At 40.6% G+C, this 13147-nt stretch overlaps 1 protein-coding gene across 3 annotated transcripts in view; it reads right to left on the reverse strand.

Annotated features, from left to right (window-relative positions):
* TBC1D19 (TBC1 domain family member 19) overlaps nucleotides 1–13147 on the reverse strand; it is a 131296-nt gene that overhangs the window by 17311 nt on the left and 100838 nt on the right. For all 3 annotated transcript variants that reach the window (XM_010988505.3, XM_064487636.1, XM_064487641.1), the window contains one exon: nucleotides 700–732. In XM_010988505.3, coding sequence (XP_010986807.1) covers nucleotides 700–732 — 33 coding nt within the window. The remainder of the gene's footprint in view (nucleotides 1–699; nucleotides 733–13147) is intronic.

The raw sequence follows: 13147 nt of genomic DNA on the forward strand, positions 1-13147 counted from the left end.
AAAAGCAAGCATTAAAGTATTTCCATTTAGTTTAAAGGCTGGGGAGTAGGAATGGTTGGGACAACAATCTTCAACAAGTTCACATGTAATGCATGAAAACGTACAAATTAAGTGGCATTAAGGTGGAGGGTGTTCTTCCACCCGTTAATCTTCGTTAAGCTTCCTGCATTCGTCATCCAGTGACACAGGAGGCCAGAAAGGTGCTCAGGGCTCTCTAGCCTGCACGTGTTTTTCATGTGTGCTTCAGTGTAACTGTGGCTGTGCACACCAGCCAGTCTGGAGAAACCACAAACTCACATTCGGTGTTGCCCCTCCCTTTGTATTCTTTCTGACCTATTATTTTTTTTTAAAGACATGAGAATTAGTTCAGGAATTTAAGCAATCTCATTTTACATCTATTAGAAGTAAATATCAATGTGTATCTCTAGTTTCCACCGAGTTAGAAAGTGGTAAACCACAGAACCATTTTCATAGTATGTTCAATTCTAATTTGACAAGCAATCATCACCTGAACAATTATGATGATCCTTTATTTAAAAGTCATTTTAATTGGACATATAAACAAATACCAAACTCAATGTTTAAAAATATTCACAATAATATTGTAAAGTGTGTGGGTGATGTGATATAAAGTGTGATCTTCGTGTTTAATTTTCTAAAGTGTAATAAAAACAGTGAATGTTTTAAAGCCCAACTTACCATACATTGAAAATCCATGAAAAGGGATTACACCTAAAAAAGTAAAAAAGTATATCTTTTCAATCTGTATACCCACTGAATTACTAGGTAAACTAATAAAAGGTTAAAACCAAAAATAGAGAGATTTCCTATTTTTGCTTCAACTTTGTTCTTGAATGTCAGAAAGACTTAGTGATGGTAACCAACAAAATGATATGCTTTTTAATACCTTTAGGAAAACAGTCTAGAGGTTTTCAAAGTATATACAGTTAACTTTCTATTGATAATGGTGAAAATTAAGATTGTGAACACATGTTACAAAATCAGAACAAGGCAAATCACAGAAATAAGTATAAGAACTAACTATTGTGGTCTCGGAAAGTCAACAGATTAAATCCTTCCTGAAACAACTTCATCCTGTATGTTAAGAATCCAATTTGTTAAAAGGTTTAAGTAAGCATTTCAAGGCACCTCTCGTATAGATGCATTCCCTTATAAACTTACCAAAAATTACATCATAGGATGTGGTTTAGAAAAAGTGCTGGCAGGCGTACAGCACAAATTCAGTGTAAGTAAAGTACACATCCATTTAAAAGAAATACTCGAAGCCTAACCTGGTATACTAAACATCTCGTCACATTCTAAGCGAAAAATTAGAACTTGTACAGCTTAAGTCCAAAACAGAAGTTCTGTGGTGTACACACCACATACACCTAACAGTGTACTAAGTCAGGCTGCAAACACAGAAGAACGCTGAGAAGTTCACTCTTCTGGACAACAGTATAGAAATGCTTTATTCATCTGCCACGTTCAGAGGCAAAACAGCGTTGGCAGAGACTTCAGAGGTCATTTAGAGTACGTTCTAATGAATGCTGGCTCAGTCTCAGTCTAAACCACACCCAGCAAACGGCGACACCCTAATTCTCAATGCAACCAATTACAATTTTGAACAGGTGTAACTTGGGGGGAGTTACTTCTCATACTGAGTCAAACTCTGGCTCCCTATAATCCCCCCTTACTATTCCTAGTTCTGACCACAAAGGTCACACGGAACAAGCCTAACTTCCTTTTTATGAAAACTTTCAGAAATACTTGAAGACCTCCTCTCCCCAACCCCCATCACCACCAGGTTGGGGATTTTGTGTTTGTTTGTTTTGCTTCTAGACTTTATGAGTTTGACAGTTCCTCACATGGAGCAGTCCTGAATAGCTTCTTTATTCTGTTCTCCTCTGGACAAGCTGCAGTTCACAGCAATCCTTAGAGCGAGGTGACTAAAGCCTCTAAGCGTTCTCCCTCCTCCACACCCATGGCTAAAGCACAGCGCACTTGTGCAGTTGCTTCTGACCTAAGTAAAGGACTGTATTCTTATCTCTGTTCCATCTCTTCTTTAGCGGACCATTCCAATTTGAGATCCTGGATTCTTATCTCATTATATAATGTAGTCCCCATTTTTCCTGCGTCACATTGTTGGACAGTTTGATAAATGCACTATCTATGCCCTCATCTAGAACATTATAAAAATGCTGAACAAGACAGAGTGAGGACAGGACTTGTGTCTAGAGACCGCCTTCCATGTTGATAGTAACTCACTGATCAGCACCCTACTGCGGTGAGTTAAGAGCACAGACCAGGTGTCAGACAGACTTGGCTGGGTTCATCTAGCTTTGCTGTTTAAGAACTCTGTATGCCTTTAGGTAAGTTTCTTAACTTCTATAACCTTCAGGTGCCTCACCTTGTAAACCAGAGATAAAGCTAGAACCTACATAAATGATTGAATGAGATAATAACAATAACTGTAGCTTGGCCATTAATAAATAAATAACTTAGGCTCTTAATAAAAGTTAATTATTGATATTATCATTCACAAGTTAGCTCATATTTCTTTGTGGATTCTAGACGTAATTTTATCAAAAAAAGAGTATGAGAAAAATCCAATATAGCTCTGAACTGGTATGCCAGGCCAACCACCTTTAGAATTCTGTGCAACATCACACTTAAACTTCACAAGCTGTAGTTCTCAGGATCTGCTTTTTCCCATTTTCCCACAGTCTTCTAGAACACACCACAGATTCATGCTGTCCAGCTTGGTCTGAATCCTGTGTTGTCCATGCCTTTCCTTAGCCATCTCTATTTGATTAGCCGCCCTGTTCTTTCAGAACCTTCCTACTCTGCGCCCACCTGCAGAACTCACTTCCCCTCCTTAGGAGGCTGACGCCACGGACAGAAACTCTCACTCATCTGTTCTCTACCTCAACCTTCACACACTTCACCTGTTTCCTCATGCCCCTTTGAGGAGGTCTTCAGAGGAAGCTGTTTCCTTTTTCTTTTTCAGAGCTAACATCTTCACCTGTGCTTAATCCTGTTTCCTTACCTTTCTCAGAAGCTATGGTCAGATCTGTGGCTTGTCTGTGTGTGGCCTGTGAGCTACAAATGGATTTTACATTTTTCAAAGGTTATTTTTAAAAAAAACAAGAAAGAAGAATATGTGGCAGAGACAGGTTGTGGCTAGCAAAATTTAAAATCTTTACTATCTGGCTCTTTCAAGAAAAAAGGGTGCCAGCCTCTGCTCTGGAATCCTGCCCATCAATCTGCCCCGTCCCCTTTTATGTGCATCAGTCAACAAATATGTATTGAGCCTCTACTATGTATGCTGTTCTGAGATCTGGAGCTTATTTTTCACTAGGGACAGAAAAGTCATGATAAAATAGGTGAATACATGTCAGTGATAAGTACCATGAAGAAAGAAAATGGAGGGAAGAGGGGAAGAGGGGACAAGGCCAGGGGAGCAGGGATAAAAGAGCTTCTGAAGCTCTGGAGGTGAGAGTCATCTGATTAGGGGTGGCCTGGAAGCCCTGGGGTTCGTGGGGTGATTGCTATGAACTGGGGTGAGTTTCCTGAGGTCGGATAGTGGTGGCATCGGCTCTCATTCCTAGTGATGGAGGAACAGACGCAAGAGGTGGGCAGGTCCTGTGAAAGTCCTCCTCTCTTCAGTCTCCTACCCCACTGCAAACTTTCACACAAAGGTCTTAAACATATCCTCACTAATAATAATAATAATAATAAAATAAATAATGAAGAGGAGGAGGAGGATTTGTTCCTGTTCTTCCCTGGACCTTACTTTCCCATGAAACAAATCTCTAATCTCTCTCCTTCTTTTGAAGCCAGGCTTAATTTTTAAAAAACAAACTAAATTAACTTTCTTTTCTTCCTCATTATATATCCCCAATTCCTTATAAGCTGGTTTCCACCTCTCTGACCCCGATCTGATGCTGAATCCAGGGGTCTCCTCTGTGTGTGTGTCCTGGCCCCACAGCCACTGAAAGGCCCTTCTCAGACGTGAGCCCATCAGGGCCTGGTGACGCTGCGCAGGTCAGGCTCCCTGCCTCTCAGAAGCTTCTGCTGCTCGGTTTTTGCTTGTGTTCTGTTGTGTTTGGGGCTAGTTATGCTACCCACCCCTTAAGTGTAGCCACCTTCCAAGACTCTGTCATCCTTGTTTCCTCCCTTCTTCCACCGGTGTTCTCATTATTAACCCGTAATTCAAACAGGAAAAGCCCAGTTTCCTGTGCCTCCATCTTTGCTTCCTAGTTTTCCCTCAGCTCTTGTACCTAAATATGATTGTGTTCCTTTCCTGTCCCTTTAGGATAAAGAATACTTAACTCTTCAGGACTTGACCACAATCTAACATCAGCAGTTTCATTTTTCTCCCCCATCCCACGAGCACAACTCTAATCCTGCCAAACTGACGGCCACCCCTTCCGCCTCTAGGGCTGAGGACACGGGCTGCAGGCAGAGCTGCCCTCCACCTCCAGTGCTGTCCAGCCCCACCCCTTTGAGATTTCAAACTATATTAATCAGTATGCTGTGCCACCTGATTTGCCCTGGCTGACTGAGGTACCCCGTCCTCTGTACGCAGAGACAGTCCTGCACAATTCTGGCTCCGCTTTCTACCCGTGTACGACTGGGTCAGGTACTTAACCTGTTTCTTCATCCAGAACTGCTCTTAGGCCAAGGCAGAGGGGCTTGGAGTAAGGGCCCTGCTCTGACTTTCCTCTGACTATATCCCTCACCCAGAGTCCATGTCCCTCCTTCCAGACCACACCCAGATACCTAGACTCTGAAATTCCCAGCCCAGAGGCCCTAAGTCAGCTTCCCGGTTCTCATGGCCTCTTCGGTGGAGCTACCTTCCTGATGGGTGCATGTCTTCAGGATGGAGAGGTGGCCAAAGGGTGGCTGGTTGTGGAAGATGTGAACAGAGCTTGGACCTGCAGGTAGAGGGTCCACATGCATGAAGGCTGTCCGGGTGTGGGGTGGAGCCACCACGGGTGAGGAGTGAGTGCGGGTACCACCAGCTGGGGACTGCTGAGGAGTCTAAGAATTCTGAATTTGAACCTGGTCATCCAGATTGCTTAAAGGTACATTTGTCAAGACAAGAAAACAAAGTAGACTTTACTTATCAGTTCATCAGTCTGGTTTAGAACTTTAAAAAAATCTAGACTTATAGTAGGTGGACTTTCAATTGTACTCCTGCCCTGTACCCTGAGAAAGTTAGGAACAGACTTGCCTTCAGGTATAAAGTGAGAACAATACCAATGAGGTTGTGAGGATTAAATAAGAAGATGTATGTTATGTGCCCAGCACAACACTTGATGCAAAGTCGGTACTTAACAAATGATCTTTTTCCTTCTCTTATACACTGTATTATAATCACTTTTCTTTCTTCCAATGGAATAAATCCCTTGAGTACAAAACTATTCCTTATTTATTTCTATCCCCAGAGGCAAGTATAGTGCCCAGAATTTAATAGGTCCTCATTAAATGTTTGTGGAATGAATACATGAAGCCCTAGAGGACTTACTGATACCATTTTTTAACTGTTCATTTCCTTCCTACTTCCAGGGCCTGAGTTCAGGCTCTGATAAACTCTTACCTATGGTCCTGCAAGAGTCTCCTAATTGGTGTCTCTTTCCCCAGACTCTGCCCTCCAACCAACTTTCGTAATGGGTCAGGTTATCTTCTAAAATGTTGATGAGACCATGAAAAATACCTTTACTGACCATTCATCCACCCACCAAATATTTGCTGAGTTCCTACTCACCCAATCAACCAATGTTTGAAAACCTACCCTGCAGCTTCTGGAGATATTAAAATGAATGTGACATGTTCTCTGTAGTTGTGGAATTCACATTCCAGCCTTGTAATATAGGTTAAGTGTCCACAGAGTGAAATCCAAAGCCTTTCATCTGGTCTTAACCATTCATGACGGCAACTTGAGATATATCTGCCTCCCCTTTGTCATCCTGACTCTACACCTACTGTGGTGCAGCTACACTGCATTACTCACCATCACCAGAATGCATCATGCACTTTCATACTTTGGTAGCTTTGAACTTGATAATTCTGTATCCTGAAATGCTTTAATTTCTATCAAAACCTTGCTAAGGACAAGTACAATCTCAGAGAAACATCCCTTAACCTCTTAGTCATAATTAAGTGCTCATTCTTCTGCATTCTCATGGCACTTTGTTCATATTTCCATCACTATCCTTCCACTATATTTTGCTTTATAATTAGCTGTTGAATGAATTGCTGCAGAGGACAGGAAATGTGTTTTATTCATCTTTGTATGCATTTCATGATACCATGAACGTAGTTAATTATGAATGCACATTTGCTGAATGAATGAATAGGTGGAAGAAGGAGTAAATGATGAATAGAGAAGCAGCATGAAATTTACTGGTCTGTAGTCAGATCAGGATTCCATCATGGGCTTATCAAACCAGCTGGGTTTGGAAAGTCATCAAACCTCCTGAGCTTCAGTAATTGGTTGTCATTAAAAGGGACTAAGATTGTCTCTGAACTAACTTTAAAATTCTATGTTTAACAGTCATGTCTAGAGAAAATACAGAAAAATTTGTGAGACTTGAAGAAAACTGGACATATGAGGATCTTCCAATAGTAAGATTCTTTCCAACTTAAAGATCTTTTGCTTTTTAGAAACTAAAAAAATGCAAAACCAGATTAGATACATATTGAAAGTCAATGTTCCTAACGAGACTGCAGCTACAGCTCTAGCTCAACAGCACACTTAGCAGGAGGGCCCAAAGGCCATTCTTCTTCTTCAGTCTCCCTCTCTGTTTTTATCTTTGGTTGAGTCTCTTGTTCTTCTTGTGAACAACCATCTTTTTCTATCTTCCCTAACTGAGGCCTCATTTTGTTTCCTTTACTGATTAAAAACTTTTAACAATTTTAAACGTCCATCTTTTCTAACTTTTCCAAAATAATCACATTGTCATGTGAAAGAAAAGCTAAGAGAGAAAGATAAGTTAATAAACAGAAGGAATATTTTGATACCTTGCAGAAAGATAAGTACATATTATATCTTTCTAACCACTAAATCTCAAAGCAGATTGCTATTATTACAGAACCCTATATTCTAACTGCAAAAACACTTTTTTCTTCCTCTGTTAAGTACTGCAGAAACATTTGAACAAACAAGTTAAGGTAGTCAGAAATGAAGACCTTACAAATTTTCATCTACAAATTTTCATCTACAAATACTTATAAAGATGTCTTGAGTGTAGGAATACCTTAGGACAAAGCACTTTTCCTTAGGAAGCATATAGTGAATGAATTAGTGAACTGCCAAGCAGCAAAAAGGGATGCATGTATTAAGAAGACTAACAGTTAATCACACTTTCACCACATTTCCCCCAAGTTCTGAAATCTACGGCTGTTCCGTAAGCAGCTAGGTCATAAGCTCTTTGCGGAAGGGCCACAATTCAAACTGTGTATTACCTTTAGCATCCAGCATAGTTTCTTCTACAGGTGAGATGCTCAATGTATGTTGCTAATGATGTAGATTTGAACATTTATAAATATAATCAAGGCTTATAAATAAAAAAGTACAAGACTTATTTATGAGTAAGTAATTAACATATAGGATAGGAGGCTCTCAATAACGCAGAGTTGAAATTATAAGTGGCCAACAAAGTCATACAGACATGAGTTCCAGTCCTGTGTGTCTCCAGGAAAGTTAGCAACACTCTCTGAGTCTCTATTTTCACTTTTGAAAATGGAGATAAATAATACTGACTTCACTGGGTTGTGCTAAAGCACCAATGAGTTAATTTATTTAAAGCGTGCCAGCATAGTATTCAGTACACAGCAGATGCTCACTAACTAGAGCTGTTTTATGCTCTCAGAAGGGAGAGTATCACATTTAACTAGTTAAATGTGATAGCTTAGATAACTAGCTTAAACCCAAGAAAATCTTTTTGGTTTTTTTGGTCAGTATTAAATAAGAGTTCACTTCAGCTTAATCAAGATTAGCCAGGGCTTCAGATGCCAAAAAAGGGTAAGTTGTCTGCTCTGCTGAAGAAGGACAAAGTCAGATTCTGGCAAAGAAAAGTAGGAGGCTTAAGAAGCAGTGAAGAATTCATTAGCTCTCTAGGGCACATACCACCTAAAGCATGTCTTTGATCTCAGAGGTTGTCATGTTCTTGGCCAGTTTTTCAAAATCCTTTCCTTTGCCACGCAGCACTTCAGTCTTTCAAGGGTCAAGTTTCACCCACCTGGCCAGCATCCAAGAGTGCACTTCTAACAGGCAGTGGGATGCTTGGGACACCATCTCTTATCTGGCCTCAGAGTTCCACAAGTCTGCTGTGGGTGATTCTTTTAAGATCCTTTATCTAACTGAATAAGTCTCAAATATTAACTGCCTACTCCAATCAATAGAAATAACTTTATAGAGTAATGACTTAATGGGCCTCTGATATAGCAGAACGGTAAACATCGTCAGCAAAAATAAAATCTTGAGCTAGATGAGATATAAATAGTAAATATGACTGTGAAAATACTCTAGATATAAACATGCCTTGCACTTGCTAAATATTTCCCCTGATCTTCACACCGTCTCTATTAATACTTAGCATTTGTAGCTGGGTCATAATCATCACATCCGATTCCCCTTAACATCATTCCAGTTGAAGCAAATTTTTACACTCTTTTATTTGGGATTACCTAGTATAGCTTATTCATTTGTTGAAATGATCGTTTCCTTTGCTCATTCTCATTCCACATGTAGCCTACAGGTCAGTAAATATAGGGATTAGGACCACGGTCAAATTGTTTTCTAGCCAAATCTGTTATCTTTCTGAACTAGAACTTCAGAATATGACTTTGTTTCTTTATTTTAGCAGTTAAAATTTCCCAAGACATTAGTACATAATCATTATTGTCAATCTAAAAATCATACTTTTCAATTTATGTCTAAAGTTACACGTGCAGTGAATTTTGGAATATAAGATGTTTTGAATTTTATTTTATTAATATAGTTGACAAAGTACACTGCTGTTTACCAACCTGACTCTTGAAGGCAGGTTTGAAAGGATATATTTTTGTCATTTCTTCTAAGTCTTCCCTAGTCTTTGTGAAGGGCTGTCCTGTGCACTGCAGGTGTAGCAGCATTGCTGGCCTCCACCCATGAGATCCCGGTGAGTACGCCCTGCCCTCTGACAACAAGATGCGTCTTCAGACATCACCAGCTGTCCCTGGGGGGCAGGGGGTGGGACTGCCCTTACTGGAGAACCACTGCTCTGGAGTCCTAAAACTCCTCTCCCTAATGTTCACTAGCAATGACTCTTTTTGTCTTGGAGGAAACAAATGGTATTAGCAAATTATGATGTTCATTTAAGTCTCAGTCAGGTCTATGTATGTTTTTCCCAAGTCTCACCTCCTTGCTTTTATTCTTGCTCCTCTATAATTATCTACAGTCATTCCCTCATTCATTCGCTCACTTGTTCAATACTGTTTCCTAAGCAGCAACTTGATGCCATGCATGGTTCCACGTGCTAGGTATGCTGGTCATCAAAATTATTAAGGCCCTTGTTCTCGTGGAGCTTAAGAGTGACACTTTTATTTTACATAGTATTCAGGATGATCTTTTTGAAATATTAATCAGGAATTGGAGGAAAGATGTCACTGAGAAGACAAAGTAGAAAAATAAAACTCCATCCCCTCCACTAAAGAAATGGCTAAGCTGGCTAGAACTGCTAGAATCAATTTTTTCAAAGTCTGGAATCTAATTTTAAAACTCACAGCAATCAAGGAAACTTAATAAAGACGGACGCTCCTGAATTTTGGAAAGAGAAGATCGTGGTATTTTAATTTACCCACTACTATCCCCTACTTTCCAGCTTGATGGCTATAAAGACAGCTGCCCACAATCCTGGTGCAGCTTTCTGATGCCAGAAGGGGGCAATATGGATCTTGAATCAAAAAATTGGTTGTGTATTGATCAAAAGCATTTAAAATATATTTGCGTGTGTGTGTGTGTATGTATGTATATATATACCTCAAATATATTAGCCTTAGCCACCTGGGGCAGCAAGGGATAACAGATGGGGCGAGGAGCAGACAGACTGGAGAGTCTGGGAAGGAGGAGGCTGGGGAAGCATGTATACAAAGGGATAAAGGCTCTGAAAAGCTCCTCTATAATCAGGGGAATCTAAAAAAGACCTTCAGCTTTCTTTTCTTCTTCTTCTTTCTTTTTAAAATTTCAGCTTTTGCTTCTGCCTGACTTCCGGGCTCTGTGCAAGCAGGAAGTGAAAGCTAAGGCAGAGCTGTAAACGGTCTGGCTAAGCCTTGAAGGAATACCCCTTCACACGGCCTATCAGCAAAGACTGGGAGAAGTTTTTTTTTTTGGTTTCAGACATATGGAAATCTCTTGTCAAATCACTTACTAATCACTGAGCTAATAGAACAGAGACTTCAGTGGGCACTCAATACAAAAGAAGGTAATCTTTATAGTTTAGAAAAGTCACTAAACAAACAACTACAACCCACAACAAGTAATAACAGCAAATTCTGGGGAGGGGAGAAAATTATAATACTCAAATATCTAGTTATCAACAACAACAAAATTACTATGCACGCAAAGAAATAAGAAAGTATATAGTCAATTCACAGGAACAGAAAAAAATTAATAGAAATTGCCTCTAAGGAAGCCCAGACACTGGACTTACCAGATGAAACTTGCAGCTGTCTCCCGACCCGACCAGGCCCCTGTCAACCTCTCCTCCCTCACCTTGTACCAGTTTATGTTTTGCTCACTGTCGTGGGTCACACCGGCCATCTTGTTGTTCTTCAAATCATCGAGGCCATTCCTGCCTCAGGCCTGCGAACGTGCTGCGCATTCCCTCCGGAGTGCTCCTCCCCCTCCCTGCAGATCCTGGCCTCTGTTCACATTCTACTGCCCCAGAGGCATCTTTCCTGACTCCCTGGTCTACAAGAGCTGCGCCCCCTGCCTCCCTGCCCACTAACAACTTCCGTTCCCTTTCACTGTTCACATCGTCACTCCCTGTGTATTTGCAGTTATTTATTCACATTAGCTACTCATTGCACGTCTCCCTCACTAGAACGCACGGTCCCTGAAGCAGGTCCTTTATCTGTGTCCTTTACTGTGGGCTACTCACCTGAAAGGGGAGCTAGAGCAAGGCCAGCAAGTATTTATTAAATGAATAAAGACAAATTATAGATGTTGGACAAAGAATAAAAGCAGGAAAACCTTATAAAATTCCCAGGCAGACTCTCCTTCAGCTCAGAAATTTTGCTCACCAGTTGTTTAATGAATCTACTAGAGACAGTCTGTCCATGGACAAGGCCTCGAATGTCCTGGCCCCTGTGGCCTGCTATTTCTACCCAAGGAAAGGCGATCACAGGTGGAGAAGTGAGTGAGCGAACCTCTGTCCCTTGTAAGCACCTGCCTGGTCAGGATGGAGAGTGTGTCAGGGAGCTACAGGCAAACCTCTCTGTGTGAGCCCCAGTGACCTGAGAGCCAGGCCAGTTTTGGTGGTGGTGGTGGTGGTGGCAGAGGTTTCCCTGAGATTTCAAAGTAATCCTATCTTTGGCAGGGGTTGAAAAACAGGGTGGGTGATAGAAAAATGTTGCTAGTGTTGCCTTGAGGAAAGAGTAAAGGGACAGAAGACTGACTGCTCTTTGTCTCTTCTTGTTATGCAATTTCAGACTCATTGCCAGAGAAGAGAGTCCTCTCTGATCCTGGTAAGGCTCTAAAACAACCTGAGGAAAGAAATGATTCTTAAGTATTAAGTTTACGAACAGCTGTGGGTTTACCCTATTAAGCATTAACCTATTTTTATTCTGGATGAAATTCTTTCTGGAACCTATTGTATACATCTACTTTTTCAATATGTTAAATACTTAATTTTCTTCCAAAAGACACTATAATGACTCAATAACGTCTTTCTGAGGGAGTAGGGCATGGGGATTAAGAATATTGCTTCTGAAGTTGAAGAGTTTGGCCTCAGAGCCTGCCTTTGTCACTCACCAGGGGGGCAAGTGGATGCTCTGTGCCTCAGCTTCTTTATCTATTAGTAGCTGCCTTGGAAGGATCTTGTAAGGATTAAGTGAGTTAATACGTGTAGTGTACTTTGCACACTGCCTGGTCTATAGTTTTGCATGGAAGATGTTAGTGGCTACTGCTGCAACTACTATTACTACTATTATTATAGGAGCATTTTTTTCTTGGTGCCTTAAGCTCATTAAAAAAGCCTTAAATTACCATAATATGTTACAACCCAATGAAATTTTTTTAAAAGGGTGGAGGGTTACTGGCTTTTCCATAAAATGGTCCCATGCTGATTTGCGGGAATGCTTTTATATGCTGTTTTATAGCTTTTCTATTTTCCTTCGTGAAGTCTCTGATTTTCACTTCTGTTGTCAGCCATTTTCCTATCTTTATCAGCTTCTTTCCACACTTGAGGGCATAAAGACCAGCAACCAAGTTTGTTAGACATGTATGTTAAGTAAAAGCTAATATATCCCCAAAGAAGTTGGAAAAGCTCTCCTGTGAATAGAGAGAAGGAACTTGAGTCCATGGACATCCTATTTGGCCTTTCAGAGGTATTAATTTTTTTCTTATTTCCCGATTCTTATATAAATATAAAAAGTTATATGAAAATTAAGTTTCTGGGGAGACAGATGTAACAAAGGTTATACGTAACTATTAAATTAAAAAGCCTCTAATTTAGTTCAAATAAATACTCATTAAGGTCCCACTACAGATAGCTGCTGGAGGAATAGAAGTCAACGATACAATCTTGAACCTCAAGAAGCCTGCACTGTAGAGGGCAGATAAGCATAAGCAAACAATATCAAGATAACATAGTAAGAGATACCATAGATTTTCGCCCTAAGTACCACGGGACCCTAGAGAAAGGACCCTTAACCCAACCTGGGGATGCTGGAAAAGTTTCCTGAAGAGGACCGTGCCTGACCTGAGCTTTGAGGACAGCCAAGTGAAGAAAGGCTGGATGGACTACTGCCAGCAGGAAGAGGAGAGGTAATGATAGTGCTTATGTAGCTGCGTGTGGGTAAAGAGTTAATAATTTGATATTACTGTGATTAAAAAAAAAAAGTGAGATGGGAAATGGTGAGAAATGAAGCTAGGAGT

The sequence above is a fragment of the Camelus dromedarius genome, chromosome 1 (assembly GCF_036321535.1).
Source record: "Camelus dromedarius isolate mCamDro1 chromosome 1, mCamDro1.pat, whole genome shotgun sequence".
In the NCBI taxonomy this organism is placed as follows: Eukaryota; Metazoa; Chordata; class Mammalia; order Artiodactyla; family Camelidae; genus Camelus; species Camelus dromedarius.